Source organism: Chionomys nivalis, chromosome 25 (assembly GCF_950005125.1).
Source record: "Chionomys nivalis chromosome 25, mChiNiv1.1, whole genome shotgun sequence".
In the NCBI taxonomy this organism is placed as follows: Eukaryota; Metazoa; Chordata; class Mammalia; order Rodentia; family Cricetidae; genus Chionomys; species Chionomys nivalis.
In genome coordinates, this window is record NC_080110.1 from 28376233 (window position 1) to 28398913 (window position 22681).

Sequence of the window (22681 nt, forward strand, 5' to 3'; positions counted from 1 at the left end):
TTTTCAAGACAGGGTTTCTCTGTAGCTTTTGGTTCCTGTCCTGGAACTAGCTCTTGTAGACCAGGCTGGTCTCCATCTCACAGAGATCCGCCTGCCTCTGCCTCCTGAGTGGTGGGATTAAAGGCGTGTGCCACCACCATCGGGCTCTTATCTGCTTCTTAGCAACGGTTAGTAGCTTTCTCTCTTGACATTCTTATTCTGTCTCATCTAAACTTTTATTTAAATGCTTTTAAGATTTTACTCTTAATTACGTGTATGTGAGGGAGTGTGAGATTTGGCAATGGGGAGAGTGCAGTGCCCCAGGAGCTCCAAAGAGTGTTCAGGTTACAGGTGGTTTTTGAACTTGGCTTGTGTGCTGGGAGCTCCCTTCCTCGGCAGGAGTATCAGGTTATAATAACCGCGGAGCCATTTCTCCAGACCCTGTTTCTAATCCTTTTTATCAACCGGTTTTACTGGGAATTGCTACAAAGTAGCAAGTGTAAACAAAAAAGTCAAAGCGCTTGCTTGGGAAAATGGAAAAAGCCCAAAGCCATAAGTTTTTTTTTTTTTGTTTGTTTTTGCGGATTTTCCTTCACAGGTGGAATATTGAAAGCATTCTCTTGAGAGTGACCACATACCTCCTAAACATTTCCTTTAGAGGCCCCCATCAGAACCTACCGTCGGGACAAAAGTGCCACTTTAGTACAGTAGGAAGTCTGGTCTTATTATGTTAGCAAGTCATGGTAAATGAATAATCTCTCAAACTGTCCAGTTGGTGCTCGCTCACCCTAAATCTTCTACCTCGACTCTGCCCCTTCCCGTTCTGCCAGCAGAGTAGGAGGAGGAGGACTGGACTGGCCAGGCCGGTCACGCTAGCCTACCCGGGATTCCAAGGCTACGCGCACACGATAACCGCCTTAGGTGTACAAACAGTGACCCAGGTACCCTAGCTCCACCCGGCTCCACCCGGCTCCGCCCTGCCCAGCGGCCTCCGAACCCTTTTCTCCGCATAGCTCCGCCCCGTCTCGCCTAGCCCGCCCCCCTCTGTTACGAGTTCTGGCTCCCAGCTCCGGTGAATGAGGTTTTTCCCGGAGAGACCACGCTTTCCCTCAAGCTCCCCAACGTCTCCGCCTTCCCGCCGGAGCCAGACCCTTCCCAGCGTGCCCGGCGATTCCGGCGTGCGCAGACTTGGGAGGGCAAGGTCCCAGGGCTTGGCAAAGGAGCGCGAGGAGCAGGCTGGGAATTGTAGTTCCAGAGGCCACGAGGGCGGCTGGAGGCTGGGCGCCGGCGGGACTCATTCTCCCAGGGTGCCCTGCGCCTCAGACCGCGCGCTCGCAGTTTCTCGCTCTCTCCGCCCGCCCTCCCGCTCCCTTGCTTGCTCGCGCTTTCCTCGCGGATCGTAGAGACTCTGGCTACAGCTTGTGGCTGGGGAGGGAGACGGAGGCCGCAGCTCAGGGAAAGTGAAGCTGCAGTAGTGGTGGTAGGAAGATGTCGGGCGAAGATGAGCAGCAGGAGCAAACTATCGCCGAGGACCTGGTCGTGACCAAGTATAAGATGGGGGGCGACATCGCCAACCGTGAGTGCGGCCTCGGGGGTCTTGGAATCGAGGCTGAGAGGGAGAGGTTTGGGGCTGTCTCCGGAGGGGCTGGAGCGGCTGGGTCTTGCGGAGTGAGCCACCGAGGGGCGCGTGCCGACGGCCGGGGGCGACGTGGTGGGGAGATCTGGTGTCGCCTCGGGGACTGAGCAGCCATGCCTGGGCTGGAGAGTGGAGGTGCGGGCCGGCGACCGCGAGGAGCGCAGAGGGGCCCAGACCTGCTCCGACCCTAGGCGGTTGGTAAGGAGGCAAGGCGCGTCGTCTTCTGCCCATCACCCTTCGGTCTGTCCGGATCTCCGCTTGCTCTGACTGGCAGCAGTGAGGCCACCTCGAAAAGGAAGCTCCCAGCTGTTGGCGACAGAAGCGCCCCTCTGGCAGTCGCGGGTCTTGACCCGTGGGAGCCAGGCCGGCACGTGTTGCCAGGTCCCTGTGCGGACCGCTGGCTCCCCACTTCCTCTACTACCCTGCTTCCCCACCACGTGCTTTGCTAAGTCTTTACTTCAGGTCTTCCTGGTGGGGGCCCCCTGCTCCCCTAGCCTAGCGCGAGGGACCGTTGGAGGGCTCGTCTGGAGCTTCTCACACAACTCTGAAAGATACCTGGTTTTCTGGAAAAGGCTAATGCCTGCTGCCCCCGTCTGTGGGATGGCCTTTAATATTTGTTCTTAGAGGCTTGACAGTGTTCGGAGGTCCTGCTCAGACAACGCCTAGGCGAGCCTGTCAGTAATGCTGGAACGGGGCGGAGAGGGGCTGATTTTAGGGCTATCATAAGCAGTTCTTACTGGACCCTTGCTTGCTCTTTCTCAACAGTTGTCTGCCACTTGGGCAGATAACTTTGTTTGCTCTTTCCAGTTAGTGCCTGACGTCCCCCCCCCCCCCGGGTTTCTGTGTAGCCTTGGCTGCCCTGGTACTCCTGTAGACCAGGCTAGCCTCAGAGATCCCGGTATCTCTGCTTCCCAAGTGCTGGGATTAAAGGCGTGTGCCACCACTCCCGGTTCCTCTTTCCATTTTTAAAAGTCACTCAGGATTTTAAAATGGTCTTTACAAAATAGAAGGTATTTAGGATGCCTTTGGTTTAAACCCAGTTTTTTCTGGATTCCAAAGAATAACCAAAATAAGATGGAAGAAATCAAACCTAGAATTCCCATGGATCATAAAGAGGACATATACAAAATAATAGCCCTATTTGGGATGATGTGTTAGTAGTTGATATTATTGGTTTAAATCGGACAATTTCTGTCCGTACATCTTACAGCTTTAGACCATTGTGACTTCATATAATAGTTTTGAAACTCATCTACTGAAAGTAAACCTTGAGTCCCCTGAACCTTTGAGACCTTAGATTAATTCCCCTGGGTTTATATACTTGTATATGAGGAAATGCATCTACATAAATTGTGATTGCTAACACCTAATTAGAGTGTCTAGGGGAGGGAAGAAGGCAACATTTAACACTGCTTCAGCTTTGACTCAGCAGTTCTGGGCGTACCTTCCCGATGTCCCCGACGCCTATAAATTTCTTGGGCTCTGCCTTTGCATCTGGGGTATATGGGCACAGTTCCCTAACGTCCGTGATTCTAAATACCATAACATCTTTGGAAGGTGCGAGGCCTTCATCTGCCCTGGTGTCAGACAATTGAAAGAACATGAGCGCTAACCTTTATTTTAGGAAGGAAAGGTAGAAAAGTAAGGTTGGGTGTGGTGGTGCTGCTTTCTTCTTTTTTTTTTTTTTGTATCAGCACTTGTTTTGGGGGAGACAAAGGCAGGCTCATCTCTGAGTTCCAGGCCAACCTGGTATACATAGTGAGTTCTAGAACAGCCAGGGGTGTCTCAAAACAAACAAAAAAGGTAGGCATTAAAGGAGGATAGATTGTACACAAAGTTTGTTTCCTTTCCTCTTTTCAACAACAGCACTAGGGAGTATTAGAAAAATGAATTCCACTTTAGGTTTAATTAGATTACGAATGCATGCAGGACTGACCTGTGGGATTCTGTTCCCAGGGGTACTTCGGTCTTTGGTGGATGCTGCCAGCTCAGGTGTGTCAGTACTGAGCCTGTGTGAGAAAGGAGATGCCATGATCATGGAAGAGACAGGGAAAATCTTCAAGAAAGAGAAGGAAATGAAGAAAGGTAAAGAGAAAAAACCCTCTTAACTTCCCCCATTTGACCACATCCAGCCCCGTCTCCCATCGGAACTTCTATCCATCTCTGGAAGTCTGGAGTAGCAGTGGGATGGGTACAGTTTCTTCCCAGCTGAGGAAACGAGTCCCTAGAATAAAAACCCCTTCAGTTTCCTAAAGGGCAACAGGTGCTCCCAAGACAGAGCAAGGCAGTAAGGTTGATGGTTCTTTTTACAGGTATTGCCTTTCCTACCAGCATTTCGGTAAATAACTGTGTATGTCACTTCTCCCCTCTGAAGAGTGACCAGGACTATATACTCAAGGAAGGTGACTTGGTAAAAATGTAAGGTTAAGCCATTCTGGAGAATTTGTCGTTCCTACATGTTGACAGTGTTGGCTCCTAATGCAGTGCTCTGTCCCTGCCTTTCAGTGACCTTGGAGTCCATGTGGATGGCTTCATTGCTAACGTGGCTCACACTTTTGTGATTGGTGTAGCTCAGGTAGGTAGCAGCTTTTCAGCTTGGTTGTCTTGGGGAAGGGGCATGCTGCCATTTGGGTTTTTCATCTCCACTCTAGTACCACATGGAGCATCTAGAGAAATGAAAGGAAGGCCTTTCTGGCTCTCTTGTGTAATTGACTGGCCTTGTGTATGAAGCACACTAGTGGAGCTTTCCAGAATGACCGTGGTTCTGTTTCTCCACAGGGGACCCAGGTCACAGGGCGGAAAGCAGACGTCATTAAGGCAGCTCATCTCTGTGCTGAAGCTGCCTTACGACTGGTCAAACCTGGAAACCAGGTAGGGTGCTTCCTGCACTTACATAGCTTGGCAGAAGCAAAGAGGAATCAGGCACCTACAAACAGCATTTAACTCTGAGTATCTACCCCAGTCCATGCAAGGGATAAGGGGGTCTAACTGTCCACTGCAGAACCTATAAAGGCCATTTTTAGATTCTGTATGTGCACTTTGACCCCAAAATAATTTGAGGTGGGTAACTAACAATGGAACAAGTTTTTAAAAACTCTTTAAAAAGGGTAGAAAAAGTGCAGGCAAATTCATGTCTAAGAGATCAAATTCTTCTGTTTGAAAAAAAAGTATCAGGAAACCTGGAGCAGGTAGTTCTTGTAAGCGAACAGTAGCATCTTAGATTCTCTGGACATTCCCTCTGAAGCTTAACTTTCAGAGAAGCACTCAGAAGTTTGTTTTCCGTTTCCGCGCTCTCGTTGCTCATGCTGCACTCAGCTGGTGTGTCGTCCTCATGATTTCTTGCATACTTTCTGTTTAAAATCCTGCCTTTGTCCTTTGTGGCACACTGACTTCCAAGTGCTCCCAAGCCCTTTGAGCAGTGCCTGCCTGCAGCAATTCTTAAAGCAGTTGTCACTTGCTTGTCTGCACAGTCGCTAGTCTATAGCTGTGGAATCATGCGATCTGTGCACTTAGCTTTCTAAAAGCCATCTTCCCCTCCCGGTGTCGCTGGCTCCATCTTCCTCCACCACAGCTGGCCAGTAGTAGTCTTGAGCTCAAATTCTGTCATCTGTAAAATAGGAAAAGTGGAATTGACCTGGGGCTCTTGGGTCAGAGGGACTAAATTAGTGTTTTGGGTAAACATCAGTGTTAGGATCAGAAAGGACCCTCGCAACCAAACCTGCCGACATGTTGATCCTAGGACCTACCTGATGGAAAGTGAGAACCGAATCCTAGATGTTACATTATTTAGTAATGTATGTTTTCTTTTGTTAGCTTATTTTTGGTTTTTCGAGATAAGGTTTCTCTGTATCTTTGGCTGTCCTAGAACTCACTCTGTTCTAGGCTGACCTTGAACTCAACAGAGACCCTCCTGCCTCCCTAGGGCTGGGATTGAAGGCTTACCTGTGCCACCACTGCCTGGCTAGCATAGAAGTTTTTGAAAAATTAAAAATAAGCTTTATTGTTTCTCTTCTCTATCGGGTAGAATGCTAAGGATAAACCCTAGACTTGACATTGGAGGCGAGGCTTCTCTGCTGAGTACTGGTTTAGCCGAAGAAAAATCAGCCATTTTGAGCCTGTTTCCTCATCTTGATCTGCTCTGGTCTTTAAGAACTCTTGTCACCTTTATGAAAGCAATTGTTTTTGTTTTTGAAGACAGAGTTTATAGCTCTGGCTGACCTAGAACTCACCAAGCTGGCCTCCAACCATAGTGTGGCTGCATTTTTAAAATCTGTGTTTTAGTTTATAGGATTAAGATTGTGAAAGAATCACTGGCATTTGGTGAGGGGGTGTTAGAATAAATTGGAAAGATCAGCTATATCACCTTTCCTTTGCTCTTGTGCTTGTAGAACACACAAGTGACAGAAGCCTGGAACAAAGTTGCTCACTCATTTAATTGCACGCCAATAGAAGGTGAGACCTCAGATAATGGGGTTAAAGGTCTAACAGTGAGAGGTGCGGTAGAATTGGAATCTAGCCTTGTCTTAAGTGGATAGATGCCTGTCTGTGCACCATCAAACTACTTACATGCGTGGATGTGGAAGCTGTTGGGGGTAGTATGCTGGTACCATAGGCTTTATCCTGTCTACAGGTATGTTGTCACACCAGCTGAAGCAGCATGTGATCGATGGGGAGAAAACCATCATCCAGAACCCTACAGACCAGCAGAAGTAGGTGCCAGCCCCATTCTTTGCCTTTCAAGTGTCTGAACATGTGAGTGCAGACCCACAGAAGCCATGGCATCAGTCCCCTTGGAGCTGAGACCCGAACTCGGTTCCTTTAAGGAACAATGCATGCTCTTTTGTTTTCTCGAGACAGGGCTTCTCTGTAGCTTTGGAGCCTGTCCTGGAACTAGCTCTCATAGACCAGGCTGGCCTCGAACTCACAAAGATCTGCCTGCCTCTATGTCCCAAAGGCTGGAATTAAAGGCGTACACCACCACCACCTGGCTTGGAGCAATGCATCCTCTTAATTACTGAGCCATCTTTCTTGTGGGGAGTTGTCACTGTGTAGTCCTGACTGGCCTAGAACTTGCACTGCTCCCCTCTGCCTCCTGATGCTGAGATCACAGGCTTGCATCCTTATGTCTGGCTTATGTTCCCTCTTTTAGGAAGGACCATGAAAAGGCTGAATTTGAGGTACATGAAGTTTATGCTGTGGATGTCCTCGTCAGCTCAGGAGAAGGCAAGGTAGGAATTCCATAATTAACAAAAGGGGTAACTTGAAGGTGTGTTCACCAAAGCACATTTGACCTGATTTAATTCTTTTAGGCCAAAGATGCTGGACAGAGAACCACCATTTACAAACGTGACCCCTCTAAACAGTACGGCTTGAAGATGAAGACTTCACGTGCCTTTTTCAGCGAGGTGGAAAGGCGTTTTGATGCCATGCCATTTACTTTAAGGTACTGCATGCAGCAAGAACAGGGCTGGGAACCAGTCTGACTCAGTTTGTACCTCAGAAATATCCTCCCTTCCCTTGACCCCTCCCTCCTCTCTCTCCTGCCCAGACTTGTAGCTCCTGCCTGAATGCACGTCCTCTGTCCTGCCCATCTCCTGGTTGAATATAATATAGAAGAGCAACCCCAAACAATTTCTTTACAAGGATAGAAATGATTCAGTGTTTGTGATGCCCACACTCTGAAGGCTGAGGCAGGAAGAAGAGTTCTAAGTTAGCCTGACCTACATTAAATAAGAACCTGTCGTAAAAAATAGGGCCAGCTGCTTGTACAGTTGCAGGTCAGGAGCTTGCTAGACTGCCAGCCTGAGTTCAACCCTGAAACCCATGTAACAGGAGAGGGTGAACCAACTCAGAAAGTCCTGGTCTGCACACCCATTCCCTGCCCCCAGCCCCCATCATGCCTGCAGTCACACTAATGAAAATAAGTGGTAATGACCTGGTCGGTTAAGGAGACCTGAATGCTGTCTCTCTTCCCAGAGCATTTGAAGATGAGAAGAAGGCTCGGATGGGTGTGGTAGAATGTGCCAAGCATGAATTACTGCAGCCATTTAATGTTCTCTATGAGAAGGAGGGTGAGTCCTAAGGAGGCCTTCACTTTAGAGCCCCAGTTATGTGCTTCCCTCCCTTAACTTCAGAAAGCTAAGTGGGACTGGAACTTGCTGTTTCCCCCCAGGTGAATATGTTGCCCAGTTTAAATTTACAGTCCTACTCATGCCCAATGGTCCCATGCGGATAACCAGTGGTCCCTTCGAGCCTGACCTCTACAAGTCGGAGATGGAAGTCCAGGATGCAGAGCTAAAGGTCAGTGTGGGATGGAAAATGGTGACCATGGGGCACTTACTTGTGAAGTTGCTTAGCCTACATTTCTCAGAGTTGTCTTCTTCCTGTCTTCCAGGCTCTTCTCCAGAGTTCTGCAAGTCGAAAAACACAGAAAAAGAAGAAAAAGAAGGTGTGTGTGATCTGGTGGGAAGTCTTCTGATAATGGTGGGGTGGAGCTCACCCTTCTCTGCTTAGAGTTGGTGCCAAAGGAGTTAGAGATTGATGTCTTTTTGTTTTGGAATGTAGGCCTCCAAGACTGCAGAGAATGCAACCAGTGGAGAGACATTAGAGGAGAATGAAGCTGGGGACTGAGGTGGGTCCCATATCCCCAGCTTGTCATTCCTGCCTCACCCCCTTCCCACCGCACCCCAGGCTCTGTGAAGTGCTGTTCGTCTTCGCCACCCAAGACCGCCAGCAGAGCGGGGTCTTCTGCCCTCATCCCAGACCCCCGCCCATTCACCCACCCACTCTTTCCAACAAAAAACCAGCTCCAACTGACTCTGGTCTTGGGAGGCCAGGCTTCCCAGCCACTGAAGACTACTTTCAGTAGAAAAAGAAATTGATAATAAAATCAGGAGTCAAAATGCACCGTCTTCAAGCCCCTCTTTCTGGCCTTTTTCTACTCTGCTTGGTCAAGGTTTGAGAGCCTACAACAGAACAAAGGAGGCTAAATTGCCACCACCACTAGAACCTCTGCCGAAATTTTTACGTCACCAGTGTCATTTTCTTGTTCTTTTGGGGGCTTTTCTGTTTCCCACTGTCACCGAGAATTTAATCTGCCTTCAAGGAGGAGGACCAGTTGTATTTTTTATTCACCTGTGGCAGATTCCTCGTGATGTAGGGAATCTGGTTAGGCCCTTCCGATGGTAGATGCTGGTGTCTCCATTAAGAAGATTCTTACCATCTATCAAATGGATTCTCGTTTGTAAACTTTGTAGACATTTTTGTCTGCAGTGTCCTGCATCCATCCATCTTCACAATTGAGCAGCAGCAATCATCCCCACCCATGTCTTTTGTTGTTGCTGGTTTTGCCCCCTCTCTGGGACCAGTGGGGTTTTCCTCATGCTCCATCGTTGAACCTACATTGAAAATCCCACTGGGTTTTTTTGTTGTTGCCTATTTGATCTTTTTTTTTTCTTTTGTCTTTTTTTGGTTTGAGACAGATTCTCATCATGTAGCTCTGGTTGTCCTGGAACTCAACTATGTAGACCAGGCTGGCCTCAAACTCAAAGAGATCTGCCTGCCTCTGCTCCATGAGTGCTGGAACCAAAGGCGTGCGCCACCACGCCCAGCTTCCCGTCTGAAATATTTTGAGTTCCCTCCCATGAAAGAAAAGCCAGGAACCAGAGGAGTAGACTGAAGAGAACTGACTTTCAGAAGCTGTGGACTTGGATGACTCGCTGGGGGTTATAGAGAAAGGTTACAGTTTGTACCTCTGGCATGCTGTCCCAGGGAACCAAGGCTCCCACTAACTTAAGAGGTTTTTGAAATGACACGGCATTTAAAATAAATTTGGATTTGCTCATAATATGCATTTGTTCTTTTTGTCTTTGTGGTGGGGATGGGGTAATTTCTCTGTGTAGCCCTGGCTGTTCCTGGAAAACTGCAGACCAGGCTGGCTTGAACTCAGATCTCCCTGCTTCTATTTCCTGGTGGGACTAAATGAGGGCAGCACCACTGTCCAGCTGAGCTACTTTTTGTATGAGACAGGGTTTCTCAGTAGCTCTGGAGCCAGTCCTGGAACTTAGGTAGACCAAGCTAACCCACCTGCCTTAGGAGTGCCGGGTTTAAAGGTGTGTATAGCCATACTTGGTTTTGGAATCTCAACTACTTAATATGGAATTTTGGTAGTTTAAAATATGCAAGAATTGTTATATTAGAACTGGGGCACTTACTGTGTACTAACAAGGGCAACATGGCAAGTTTGTCTTAGTTCCTTAGTGCTGAGGTTTTCAGTGCCAAGCTGTGATGGTCTTGAGTAAGGTTACTATATTCACTGCTGAACTGTGAATACTTGGGTGAGCAGAAGCTGCAGGATGGAGATACACACGCTGTTATATACAGAGTAGGCTATCTTTGCTTTTCCTGAGTTACGTTTTTCTCACCCTATTGGCTGTTGATGGGCATGCTTACTGAGAGACCATATGGGAACCGAGAATAATGTGGAGAGGTCTTCCTTAGTTTTTCTGCAAACCTAAAACCACCAAGCATTAGCCGGGTTCCCTCTGAGTTCATATAAACTGGTAATTCGGATTTGTAAAATGCTCTTTTTTCTTATTTTGAGACACCAGCTCAGGCTCTAAAATCATTCTATTAGGTTTTTATTTGGGTTTTTGAGCTTTAGCTCAAGCTGCAGTTGTAGCTCAGTTGGTAGCATTTGTTTAACAAGATTCCAACTCAAAATTTGAAGGGTTAAACTGGGTTGTGATGCCTACCATTAACCCAGCACACTGGAGGTAAAGGCAGGTGGATCTCTTGATTCCAGGATGGTGAAGGCCTGGCCTATCTGTCAAATGATGTCTGAAAAAGGAAAAATGTAGGGCTAAAAATGGGAATGGCTCAGTTAATACTTCAACCCCAGCAGTTTGCTCCTGACTTGTTTTGTTTGGGTCTCTATGAAGTCCTTTCTATTCTGGAACTCACTATGGAGACCAGGTGGCCTCAAACTCTCAGAGATCCACCAAGTGCCAGTTCATACACCACCTTACGTGGCTACAACGAGGAAGTGTTTGGGAAGGATTATAATCAACATACAAATAAGTCTCTTAAATATTGAGCCAGAGATGTTTTACACACCATTTAATCCCAGTTCTTGAGATTAAATCCCATTCTCTGAGCTATTGTCATCTATGGATCCTGGCTGGCCAAGACTACATAGTGAGACCCTGTCTCAAAACAAAAATCTAAATTATTTTACCAAGATGAAGTTTCTTCGCCTAAGTTTATGAGTTTTTAATGTAGACGGGCCTTGAACTCCTTATGTATCACAAGCTACCAAGTTTATGATCCTGCTTCAGCCCTCTAAGTGCTAAGATTACAGACAGATGTGTGCTACTATGCCTGCTTTTCCTTTGGAAGTCAAGACACATCCCAGCCTTTTCTCCCCTTCTTTTTTTTTTTTTTTTTTTTTTTAATAATTTATTATGTAGACGGTGTTCTGCCTGCATGTATCCCTGCAGGCCAGAAAAGGGCATCAAATCTCATTACAGATGGTTGTGAACCACCATGTGGTTGCTGGGAATTGAACTCAGGACCTTTGGAAGAACAAGCAAAGCTCTTAACCACTGAGCCATCTCTCCAGCCCCTCTCCCCTTCTTTTTAAATCACTCTTCCATAGTTTTTTTTTGTTGTTGTTGTTTTGTTTTTTTTCGAGACAGGGTTTCTCTGTGGTTTTGTTTTTTTTTTTGGATTTTTCGAGACAGGGTTTCTCCGTAGCTTTTTGGTTCCTGTCCTGGAACTAGCTCTTGTAGACCAGGCTGGCCTCGAACTCACAGAGATCCGCCTGCCTCTGCCTCCCGAGTGCTGGGATTAAAGGCGTGCGCCACCACCGCCCGGCTTCTCTGTGGTTTTGGAGCCTGTCCTGGAACTAGATTTTGTAGACCAGGCTGGTCTCGAACTCACAGAGATCTACCTGCCTCTGCCTCCCAAGTGCTGGGATTAAAGGCGTGCGCCACCTTTTTTTTTTTTTTTTTTTTTTTTTTTGGTTCCTTCAGACAGCATTTCTCAATGTAGTTCTGGTTGTCTTGAAACTCTTTGTAGACCAGGCTGGCCTTGAACTCACGAGATCTGCCTGCCTCTGCACCCTTCTGTGAGCCTGGAACTCATTGGGCAGAGTAGGCTAGCTTAGACTAGCTTCAAACTCATATCCTTGTTATTTGTCTCCTGGAATTAAGTTGTGTGCTTAGTAGTCAAATAAAATAGGGACTACTAGCCAGGCAGTGGTGGCCCACGCCTTCAATCCCAGCACTCAGCAGGTAGAGGTAGGAGGATCTCTGTGAATTTAAGGCCAGCCAGGTCTACAGAGTGAGTTTCAGAACAGGCTCCAAAGCTACACAGAGAAACCTTGTCTTAAAAAACCAACCAAACAACAACAAAACAAAACAACCCCCACAAAAAAAAAAAAAAAACAAACAAACAAAAAAAAAAACACGCTACTTTCAGTAATTAGACTGGAAAAATTCTTAGGTGTAGTGCTTACAAGTGCGGCGCCGCGGCTGTGCCTGCAGTGTGGCAGCTTTCTCGGCTTGCCAGTTTCTGTTCTCCCAAGTCTAAGTTGTTTTGGTTTTCCATATAGGGTTTCTCTGTGTGACAGCTCTGGACGTCCTGGAACTCACTCTGCAGAACCAGGCTGGCCTTGAACTCAGAGACCCGCCTTTCTCAGCCTCCAGAGTGCTAGGATTAAAGGTTTGTGCTACTTCTGCTCAGCTGATTCTAAAATCTTAAATCTTTAGGAACTCAGAGATTCGCCTTTCTCAGCATCCAGAGTGCTGGGATTAAAGGTTTGTGCTACCTCTGCTCAGCTGTTTCTAAAATCTTAAATCTTTAGAATCTTAGAGATCAACTATTTCCAAAGTAGTTCTAGGGGAGGGGAGAGGATCTGTGGGAGTCAAAACAAAACGAAACTAGAAATTATTTATTTGTGCATTTATTTACTTTAGGCAAGACCTCATTATGTAGACCAGGCTTGTCTTTAACACACAGAAATATGCTTTCCTCTGTCTCCCAAGGGTCCCAAGAGTTGGTAATAAAGGTGCGTACCAACTAGCTAGGCCCAAACCAGTAATTCTTTGTTTTTCGAGACAGGGTTTCTCTGTGTAAGAGTTCTGGCTGTCCTGAAACTGTGTAGATCAGTTTGGCCGCGAACTCACTGAAGTCCGCCTGCCTCTGCCTCCCAAGAGCTGGGATTAAAGGTGTGCATCACCACCGCCCTGCTCAAAGCCAGTAATTCTTTTTACAAGCCACACCTATTCATAATAAAATGGAGGTATTTACCAAGAAACTGCAACTCCCAAGAAGCAACGAGGGAGAAGACGGAAATTATTTTTTTCCATCTAATTTTTTTCTGTCCCATACGCGAAACAGACGCACGTGCTGAAATAAGACAACGTCCTTAAAATAAATCTTAGAGAAGGTGGGGCTTGATAACTCGCAGTCAAAATATTTGTTTCCCTCGGTAAGGCAGCCGGAAGTCACTGTTACACGCCTGAGCAGCACCGCCCCTCGGGGATCGGAAGGCGTGGCACCGGAAGTGACGACACTGAGCACGCCATTAAAAAGCAGTAGACCGACTTCCCCGCTCTCTCGGCCTTAGCGCCATCTTCCTTGGTGAGTCTCGCTGTAGCCGGTCTTCGGGTACAATCCGTTAACATCTGACTTCAGCACTTACCATCATCGCAGCAAATTAACCGTAACTTTTCTCTCTTTTGCCGTAGACACCCCTGCGCCATGAGAGCGAAGGTGAGCGTTTCTAAAGTGTTGGGCTTGGGGGCAGGCGGGTCCAGGCAGTGAGTCCGCCATGGGCCCTCTCCGGTGCTCAAGAGACGGTTGCAGAGGCCGACTGGAGCCGCCTTAGCCCGTGGCGGAGGGAAGTGGGCTGGGAACCGCGGGGTTCGGGTCTTAAATTGATCTGCAGCCGGTATTGCTACCAATTCTGTTTTTCTGAGTACTATTGCTAACGTCCCTTTTTCCCCCCTCACGTGACCGGGTTTCTAGTGGAGGAAGAAGAGAATGCGCAGGTATGTTGATTGACCGCGGAGGAGGGCGGTGGGCTAAGCTTCGGGATTTCGTTAAACCTACAAGCGTTTAAACTGAAGGTGTCAGCGTTGGCGTGAGGGATCTGTCAGCCTTCCTATGCAGCGCAGACCGGTTTACGGCTGTTTGGCTGTTTGCATTACAGACTGAAGCGCAAGAGAAGAAAGATGAGGCAGAGGTCCAAGTAAACTCGCCTGCCCGCCCACGAAGGCCGCAGGAGCAGCAGTAAGGGACGCTGGAGGCCGGGACGCTGGGACAAGCTGGGCTGAGCTGCAGTCGGAGGAAGTCTCCGGACCCGCGACCTCGCCACCCGCTCGCAGAGGCCACCGAGAGACCGCCGCGCCCGCCGTCATGACGGCAGCCCCGCTGGCCCTTTGCCCTGGACCTGTGGCGTTCCGGACTAGTTCTGTCCTCACTTGTGGCCAATTGTAACCCGTGTACAATAAACCATCTTTGTCGCTGTCAGCTGAAGAATGCAATTGCTGTTACGTGTTTTTTGCGGCTCCATTGGGTGGGAAGTTTTCAGTGTAGCTTGGTCTGTACTGTGGCGTGTCCAGAACCTGCGCACGCCACAGCCCGGGTGTTTGTGATCGGGCTGGAAGCAGGCTGGCTCTAGCGTGTGCGCCTGAGGTCGTGCAAGGGAGCCCGAGCGTTCGCTGCTCGGGTCCTGCCTTTTGCGGGCAGGTACGGCTGCTAGTCTTCCGGCTGGGCTGTGTTGCCATGGTGACACGCAAGGCTTGCTGGGAGCTTCCTACGGCTCGTAACGCGCAAAGGAGACCATAGAGTGTGGTTCCGGGTCTGGTGGCTAGAGCGTCGCTGCTTCCGCAGGAAGCGGAAGGACCGTAGGGTGGGCGGCTCTTTGTCGAAGCTAGAGGACCGGCAGGCGGCAGCAGCAACTACGGCGGCGGCGGCAGGTGAGGGAGGCGGGAGACTTAGGTGGAGGCCGCGCCCGGAGGGGAGGAGTCGGGGCCGGCCCAGCGGTCGGGCTCTGCCGGGCCACACGAGCCCCCCTCCCCCCGAACCGAGCTGGCTCGTCCTGGCTACCCAGAGCAGAACCCCTTTTCTGACTGACCCCGCTTCCCGAGCAAACGCCAGCTCCGTGACGTCACAGCCCTGCCCATCCCCTCAGCCTGATGTCACCCCCTCCCCGCTCACTGTGCGCTTCCTCAGTGTCCTAGTCACCTGGTCCACGCTGAGTGCTGGCGCCACTTGACGGGGCCTGCGGAGCCCGAAGACTTCCCGGGAACTCTAGGGTGCTGGGGACCGTTTTAATCACCGCCCCCGAGGCTAGTCTCGCCTTCCCACTGTACTGTCAGTTGTTGCCCTTGTCCAGCCTTCAGGTTCGGCGTCCCGAACTCCAACCCTAGACCGGACTCTGACCCCATATCCTTCTCATCGTGAGGTAAAGCTCCCTTCATCCTTCACCGAGAACTGTTTTGCTTTGTTTTATTTTTCAGCCGAGCCTCCCAGACTTTATTGGTAGGCTCCTAACCTTTATCCTTTTCCCTTCAGAGGTGACGTTCAGTTTGAACTTGTAAGAGAATCCTGAAAAGCCGCAAAGCTCTTAACGTTTTGTCAAAATTCATTCCAGTTTATGAAAACCACCCCATAGCTCTTCACGCTTTTCCCCTCTTCCACTCAAATCTCTCTTTTTTTTTGCTTTTGTTTTTGTTTATTTTCTTGTTCAGAACCCAGCAGTGATGTGGGAGTGGAGACTCGCAGGAGCCCCGGACTTCACCTGAGCTACCTCAGGTATTGATTCTGGGATAATTGGGCGAGGAAAAGTATCGTCCTTTTCTGTTACCTGCTTCTGGTGCGACCTGAAACGCAGGTCAGGCTTTGAGGACATTTATTCCTCACCTGGTCGTTTAGGGTTTCTCTCTCTTTAGAACTTATTTGTTTTCTTCTGGGGTAACTCTCTTCCACTGTGCAGATTCTTGGGTATTTCTGGCCCCTGGTCTGGTTAGTCATTTTAGGGAAATCTAAAGGCTGTGTGAATGGGGAAATCGAGAAACGTATCCTTATGCTCAACGCAAAATGTATGGACTCCTATTTGGTCAGCAGGGGGAGCCTGAATACTGCTTAGGAAACCTTTAGGAGATCAGACACGTGGTTGCAGGGACTCCAGTCTTCTGGGGGGATAGAGAGAAGGGGGGGCTAGAATTAGGGCAGTGGACTGACATTCCAGAGCTCTCCTGGGAAACAGGAGACTTAAAAAGCTTTTATAGAGTCTATAAATAAAGAGGATTTTTATGGGGTAGGGAGTGCTGTGGTTTGATAGTGGGATCTTTTCATGGAGGCGGGGTGGAGATTGGGGAAAGGTCACCATTCCTATGAAATTAACCCCTTCCCACCTTGACCGTGCTCCAGTTTTGTCCTGGGGTCCTCGAGGTAGAGATCTGAACTGAGATCTTCTTTCCCTGAAGTGGAGGGGTCTGTGTGTGAGCAGGCTGGAGATTAAGAAGCTTCAAGGCCTGCCCTCCAGCCGGTGACATCAGTCACCTGAAGGGTCACCCCAGATGTCTAAAACACATAGAGACATCCAGCTGACGTCCCATGGAAGAGGAGATCAGGGATGTGTTGTTACTGGTGCCCCTTCACCCACAAATTCTTAAAGCGAAATAGCCCGTCTTAGAGCGCTGTCTCCAGTCTGTCTGTTCACACACCAACGCCTGTTTTCATTTCTCTCCCACAGTAAGAAGGGAAGGTAAAATATAACACTAGTCTCTCCCTGCCCCCTCCTTGGCTCATCATCATTTGTAAGAGTGGTTTCACTCAGCTCTTTTCCCTCCTCCGTTAGCCAGGCAAGTGTGAATCACTCCAACCAAGACCAGGTGCACAAGGGACTGGGCGGGGCTTCTGGCAAGGCAGCCAGGCCAGCTAGAGTTCTCCCTTAGATTCACCTCTGCAGAGCCACTGCCCCAGAGGACTGCCCACTGTAGAGTCAGGGAGAGTGGCAGCTCGTTGGAGGGCCCCTGTTTGACACGGTTCTCTTTCTTAACAGTCCCCAAGAGTGGCAAGAAAAGGAAGAAAACCCTGAGTTGGGGGGGACCAGGATGCCTGACCGGGACAACTATGCCAACGGCACTGGGAACAGCGGTGGAGTCCCTGGAGGTGGTGGCAATGAGGAGGCCAGCGGGGCAGGGACAGGCAGTGGGGGGGCCACCTCAGATGCCATCTGTAGAGACTTCCTGAGGAATGTTTGCAAGCGGGGCAAGCGCTGTCGGTACCGCCACCCAGACATGAGCGAGGTGTCCAACTTGGGGGTGAGCAAGAATGAATTTATTTTCTGCCATGACTTTCAAAACAAGGAGTGCAGCCGCCCAAATTGCCGCTTCATCCACGGCTCCAAGGAGGATGAGGACGGCTACAAGAAGACGGGAGAGCTACCTCCTCGGCTGAGGCAGAAAGTGGCGGCTGGGCTGGGTCTCTCCCCTGCTGACCTGCCCAATGGGAAGGAGGAGGTCCCTATCTGCCGTGACTTCCTCAAAGGTGACTGTCAGAGAGGCACCAAGTGCAAGTTCCGTCACCTGCAAAGGGATTTTGAATTTGATGCTCGAGGTGGAGGGGGTACTGGAGGTGGAGGCTCAACAGGCTCCATTTCCTCGGGACGACGCCATGATCTCTATGATATCTACGACCTTCCTGAAAGGGGCTTTGAGGACCACGAGCCAGGCCCTAAGCGCCGGAGAGGTGGATGCTGCCCTCCTGATGGCCCCCATTTTGAGTCCTATGAATATAATTTGGCTCCGTCCCGTGGGGTAGAATGCAGACTGCTTGAGGAGGAGAATGCCATGCTCAGGAAACGAGTGGAGGAGCTGAAGAAACAGGTCAGCAACCTGCTGGCCACCAATGAGGTACTTCTGGAACAAAATGCCCAGTTCCGAAATCAGGCCAAGGTCATGACCCTGAGCTCCACTGCACCGGCGACTGAGCAGACCCTGGCCCCCACTGTGGGCACCGTGGCCACTTTTAACCACGGCATCGCCCAGACTCACACTACGCTGAGCAGCCAGGCTTTGCAGCCTCGCCCTGTGTCCCAGCAAGAACTTGTGGCCCCTGCTGGAGCCCCAGCTGCTCCCCCAACTAATGCTGCACCTCCTGCTGCTCCACCACCCCCACCTCCACACTTGAACCCAGAGATCACGCCACTGTCAGCCGCTTTGGCTCAAACCATCGCCCAGGGGATGGCACCGCCGCCTGTTTCCATGGCCCCTGTAGCTGTGTCTGTGGCGCCTGTGGCTCCTGTGGCTGTGTCCATGGCACAGCCCTTGGCAGGAATCACCATGAGCCACACCACTACTCCGATGGTGACTTACCCCATTGCTTCCCAGAGCATGCGCATCACAGCCATGCCGCACTGACAGGACTAATGGAGACTGCTCCCTGTCACAGCGTCTGGGGCTAGGGTCATGGCCCCTCCCCACTTGCCCAGCCTTTTGTCTGCAGGGCACTCAAAAATGAGGACCAGAGACCACAAGGGAAGCTCTGCAGGAGCAGCTCCTGAGGCAGGGCTGTGCTTGAGGGTCTCTTGTCCTGCAGGCCTCCTAGACAGAGGCTTGCATAGGGGGCGAGACTGAAGCCAGCAGAAAGAAGGGACTGAGGGACTGTGTTCACTCATAGGAGGTTGGAGATGTCCCTGGTCTTGTCCTCACTCGTGAACATCACAGGTTCCAGCACTGGTGTGGGAGAGGAAAATTCCCCCACTCAGAGGGAAAGCCAGGAAAGATCGGGAGAGTGAGTGTTCAGGAGAGAAGGCCTCACACAAGCCTTCAGATGATTCGGGGCCCAGAAATGCTCCTGGGTCCCTGGGAAGGCTGGGACCATAATACTCCAACCCAAAGACTAGGGGAACATTCATTTACCAAGCTTGGCCTGGAAATCTGTAGGGCAGTGCCCATTACTTTCCAAAGAAATAAAAGAACATTATTTTTTAACAAAGAAAGAGAAAATTGCTTAGATGACTGTTGGGGAAGATGGGAGCATAAAGTAGATTTAATGCCAAAACTAAGGTAAAGACCTGCCCTCATGTGGCTTGTGTAAGTTAGGTGGATGCCAGCGACGAAGGGCAGGGATGTGAAATGTTCAAATGGGACTTTGGTCTGGGAAGGCACTTTGTGGGATAAAAGAAATGGAGCCACCTAGTCTAGTTTAAAAATAGCCCCATCTGTTTCTAGTCTCTGTCTTCATGTGCTGTTCCCAGGTTGCCTTAGTAACCAGGGCTCTTAGGGTCATTTAGGGGGGCAGGTAATGAGGAGGGTGTATGTACTGAGAAATGGGGCTATGGGTGTTATGTTGACAGATACTTCCCTTGTTCACACAGTTGGACAGGTGGTGTTGCTCTCCGAGCTGTTGATGGCAGTTTGTGTCCTGCTCCAACACTTCGTGGCCAGAGCTTTCAGCTTTCCAGGCTTCTGTCATGCTGGAAAAAGGCAGGTGTGTATTTGCACACCTCTAATCCTAGCACTTGGGAGGAGGGGACCAGAGGATCCGGAGTTCAAGGTCTCTCAAAAAAAATGATATAGGAAAAGGAGTTGATCCTTTCTTCTCTGTCTCTACACAAGAACAGAAAGTTTTAAGCCACTCGAGAGTCATTAAGAAGCTGGGCGGTGGTGGCGCACACCTTTAATCCCAGCACTCGGGAGGCAGAGGCAGGCGGATCTCTGTGAGTTCGAGACCAGCCTGGTCTACAAGAGCTAGTTCCAGGACAGGCTCCAAAAACCACAGAGAAACCCGGTCTCGAAAAACCAAAAAAAAAAAAAAAAAAAAAAAGATTTTATTATGGCAGGGCGTTGATGACCCAAGCCTTTAATCCCAGTACTCAGGAGGCAGAGGAAGGTGGATCTCTGAGTTCATGGCCAGTCTGATCTGCAGAGTGAGTCCCAGGACAGGCTCCAAAGCTACACAGAGAAACTGTCACAAAAAAAAAAAAAGATTTATTATGTATCCAGTGTTTTGCCTGCAGGCCAGAAGAAGTACAGACAGTTGTGAGCTATCATGTCTTTGCTGGGAACTGAACTGGGGACCTCTGGAAGAGCAGCTGGTACTCTTAAGCAGTGAGCATTACTCTCATCACCCCTTTTTCTTGAGACAGATTTTTTTGTGTGTGTGGTTCTGGCTCTGCTGGGTCTCCCTCTGTAGACCAGGCTGGCCTTAAACTCAGAGATCCAACTGCCTCTGCCTCCTGAGTGCTAAGATTAAATAAAGGTGTGTAGGTGTGTGCCCATGTCTGGCACATACGATCTATTTATTTATTGTAGCTTTGGAGCCTGTCCTGGAACTTGCTCTGTAGATCAGGCTGGCCTTGAAATCACAGAGATCCACCTGCCTCTGCCTCCTAAATGCTGGGATTAAAGGTGTGCACCACCACTGTCCAGCATAGCATATACAATTTTTTTTTTTTTTTTTTTTTTTTTTTTTTTTGGTTTTTTCGAGACAGGGTTTCTCTGTGGTTTTGGAGCCTGTTCTGGAACTAGCTCTTGTAGACCAGGCTGGTCTCGAACTCTACACGGCCGTGAGGAAGCCATCGTCCCTCCTGGGGACAGACTGTCCAGTGTGCTGCTCTAAGGTCACCTGTGCTCCCGCTCATGACTTATCACTCGCTGCTCTGTAAATAAGCCTAATAACTAACTGGGTCATCCCCCCTCCCCCGGGAACTTTGGTTGTCATTGGAACTTCATAACGAGGGATATATTGTGTGTCTCTCTCAGAAGAGTTTTAGCAACACTGCTCTTACAGAGGACCTGAGTGTGATTCCCAGGACCCAAATCACAGTTCACAACTGCCTGGTACATGCGCATGACACCACACACACACACATGTGCACACACATGCACACACACATATGCACACAATCACACAAATGTGCACACGCACACACATGAGATCTCTTTGTCTGTGTATATGCACATGCATGTGTGCTGATTCACGGGAATAGATTGGTGTTGCCAGGAGCAATCATGTCTCACATCAACAGAACCCTAAGTTATTTAAATGCCATGTTCTACAAATCTGTGAAGTGGTTGAAGATTACCCATCTATGCAAAATACAATTTCTATATATCTAAAGAACCTAATTAGTCTGACTATAAGGATAAGAAACATGATTGACTATTGACCTATAATACTTAATACCTGTATAACTTAAAGACTAAGACTTCATATCAAAAATATTAAATAATCTTTAAACAATTGTGCAGTAAATGAGGAAAATGACCTCAAAATGTAAACAATGTATAAATATCTTGATCAGAGGTAGAAATATATAATGCAATATGATAACTATATCCTAAAATATGTATCAATATACAAAATGTCTTAAACAGAGATAGGAACATGCATGCATACAATCTGACAAAATAACTTTTTTTTTTTTTTTTTTTGGTTTTTTGAGACAGGGTTTCTCTGTGGTCTTTTGGTTCCTGTCCTGGAACTAGTTCTGTAGACCAGGCTGGTCTCGAACTCACAGAGATCCGCCTGCCTCTGCCTCCCGAGTGCTGGGATTAAAGGCGTACGCCACCACTGCCCGGCTCCTCTTTTTTTTTTTTTAAGGCGATCTCTGGGCCTACATAATTTCCATCCTAACCCTCAACCTGTACAAGTAATAATCAACCCCTAAATGGTGTCCTTAACCCTGAGGATAAACATTGTTGGAAGAGGGGACGTTGTCTTCTAGAATTGCTTCCAGCTGTCATGGGGGCGATGTTGTTTCTATGGGATCCTGTAAAAGTGAAGTGATGATTAAGTTTCAAGATTGCTGTCTTGAAAATGCTCTCTGAGTAGTCAGTAGGGTTTTTCTGAAGTTCTTTTTTTTTTTTTTTTTTTTTTTTTGGTTTTTCAAGACAGGGTTTCTCTGTGGTCTTTTGGTTCCTGTCCTGGAACTAGCTCTTGTAGACCAGGCTGGTCTCGAACTCACAGAGATCTGCCTGCCTCTGCCTCCCGAGTGCTGGGATTAAAGGCGTGCGCCACCACCGCCCGGCTGAAGTTCTTATTTGGAGTTCTGGCCAGAATGTTATAATAAGTTATACCGTTTCAGCAGCTGGTACCCCAAAACTGGTCTTATAGTAGGGCTATCAGCATCATGATGTCCTCTCAACCAGGTGGAGTCATTGTTGTGGGGCCCCATATTCTTCCTGGAAATTTCAAAGATTACTGCAGGAAAATCAACTGTTCATTGTGGAAAATTTAAATATTATTCATATAGACATATATTCAATAAAAGGTACAATATATATGCCGGGCGGTGGTGGCGCACGCCTTTAATCCCAGCACTCGGGAGGCAGAGGCAGGCGGATCTCTGTGAGTTCGAGGCCAGCCTGGTCTACAAGAGCTAGTTCCAGGACAGGAACCAAAAAACTGTGGAGAAACCCTGTCTCAAAAACAAAAAAAAAAAAAAACAAAAAAAAAAAAAAAAAAAAAGGTACAATATAGACAAAAATAGGCATGGAGAAAAGTAAAATTTTTCCTAAATTGAAACAAAAGAAAAAAAGAAAAGGAAACTGCATCTAGGGAGAGATGAGTCAGAGTTAAGAGCACTGGCTGCTCTTCCACAGGACCTGGGTTGACCTGGGTTCAATTCCCAGCATCCACATCACTACTCACAACCATCTGTAACTACAGTTCCAGGGGAATGACACTCTCTCCTGACCTCCTCAGGTACCAGGCACTCATGACATACATGCAGGCAAAGCGCGCACACACACACATACACACATACATATAAATTATAAAAATAGAAAATTTGGCATAAATGGATATCAACATGTAGAAAAATGAAAATAGATCCATATCTATTACCATGCACAAAACTCAAGTTCAAATGGATCAAAGACCTCAACATAAAGCCAGTCACACTAAACCTTATAAAAGAGAAAGTGGGACGTACACTTGAATGCATTGCACAGGGAACCATTTCCTAAATAGAACCCCAGCAGCACAGACACTGAGAGAAACAATAAATGGGACCTCCTGAAACTGAAAAGCTTCTGTAAAGCAAAG

At 48.5% G+C, this 22681-nt stretch overlaps 2 protein-coding genes and 1 long non-coding RNA gene across 7 annotated transcripts; all 3 read left to right on the forward strand.

Moving 5' to 3' along the window:
- Positions 1–1317: 1317 nt before the first annotated feature.
- Pa2g4 (proliferation-associated 2G4) lies at positions 1318–9455 on the forward strand. Of its 2 annotated transcripts, XM_057758112.1 has the most exons (14): positions 1318–1555; positions 3572–3700; positions 3928–4033; positions 4121–4190; positions 4394–4486; positions 6004–6067; positions 6246–6324; positions 6765–6843; positions 6925–7058; positions 7592–7686; positions 7788–7915; positions 8010–8063; positions 8180–8246; positions 9097–9455. In XM_057758112.1, the coding sequence occupies exons 1-13, from the start codon at positions 1468–1470 to the stop codon at positions 8243–8245; spliced, it is 1185 nt and encodes a 394-aa protein (XP_057614095.1). In that variant the 5' UTR covers positions 1318–1467; the 3' UTR covers position 8246; positions 9097–9455. The 2 variants fall into 2 exon arrangements, with proteins under 2 accessions (XP_057614095.1, XP_057614094.1); XM_057758111.1 differs by having other exon boundaries at positions 8180–9455.
- Positions 9456–13107: 3652 nt separating this feature from the next.
- On the forward strand, positions 13108–14163 carry LOC130866538 (uncharacterized). Of its 3 annotated transcripts, none has more exons than XR_009056351.1 (4): positions 13108–13258; positions 13366–13390; positions 13646–13668; positions 13830–14163. It is a non-coding gene; the product is annotated as an uncharacterized LOC130866538 (long non-coding RNA). The 3 variants fall into 3 exon arrangements; XR_009056352.1 differs by having other exon boundaries at positions 13134–13258; positions 13331–13390; XR_009056350.1 differs by having other exon boundaries at positions 13251–13390.
- A 351-nt stretch (positions 14164–14514) lies between these two features.
- Positions 14515–18603, forward strand: Zc3h10 (zinc finger CCCH-type containing 10). Of its 2 annotated transcripts, none has more exons than XM_057757833.1 (3): positions 14515–14598; positions 15373–15436; positions 16689–18603. In XM_057757833.1, the coding sequence occupies exon 3, from the start codon at positions 16741–16743 to the stop codon at positions 18046–18048; it is 1308 nt and encodes a 435-aa protein (XP_057613816.1). In that variant the 5' UTR covers positions 14515–14598; positions 15373–15436; positions 16689–16740; the 3' UTR covers positions 18049–18603. The 2 variants fall into 2 exon arrangements, with proteins under 2 accessions (XP_057613816.1, XP_057613817.1); XM_057757834.1 differs by lacking the exon at positions 14515–14598 and adding an exon at positions 14656–15086.
- The last annotated feature ends 4078 nt before the right edge of the window (positions 18604–22681 follow it).

Excerpts from the sequence above, each read along its gene's own strand:
- Pa2g4 (XM_057758111.1), top strand. The coding sequence starts at position 1,468 with ATGTCGGGCGAAGATGAGCAGCAGGAGCAAACTATCGCCGAGGACCTG. Across the intron at positions 3,701-3,927 it reads AGAGAAGGAAATGAAGAAAG|GTATTGCCTTTCCTACCAGC; the intron begins GTAAAGAGAAAA and ends TTCTTTTTACAG. Across the intron at positions 4,034-4,120 it reads GAAGGTGACTTGGTAAAAAT|TGACCTTGGAGTCCATGTGG; the intron begins GTAAGGTTAAGC and ends CCTGCCTTTCAG.
- Zc3h10 (XM_057757833.1), top strand. The coding sequence starts at position 16,741 with ATGCCTGACCGGGACAACTATGCCAACGGCACTGGGAACAGCGGTGGA.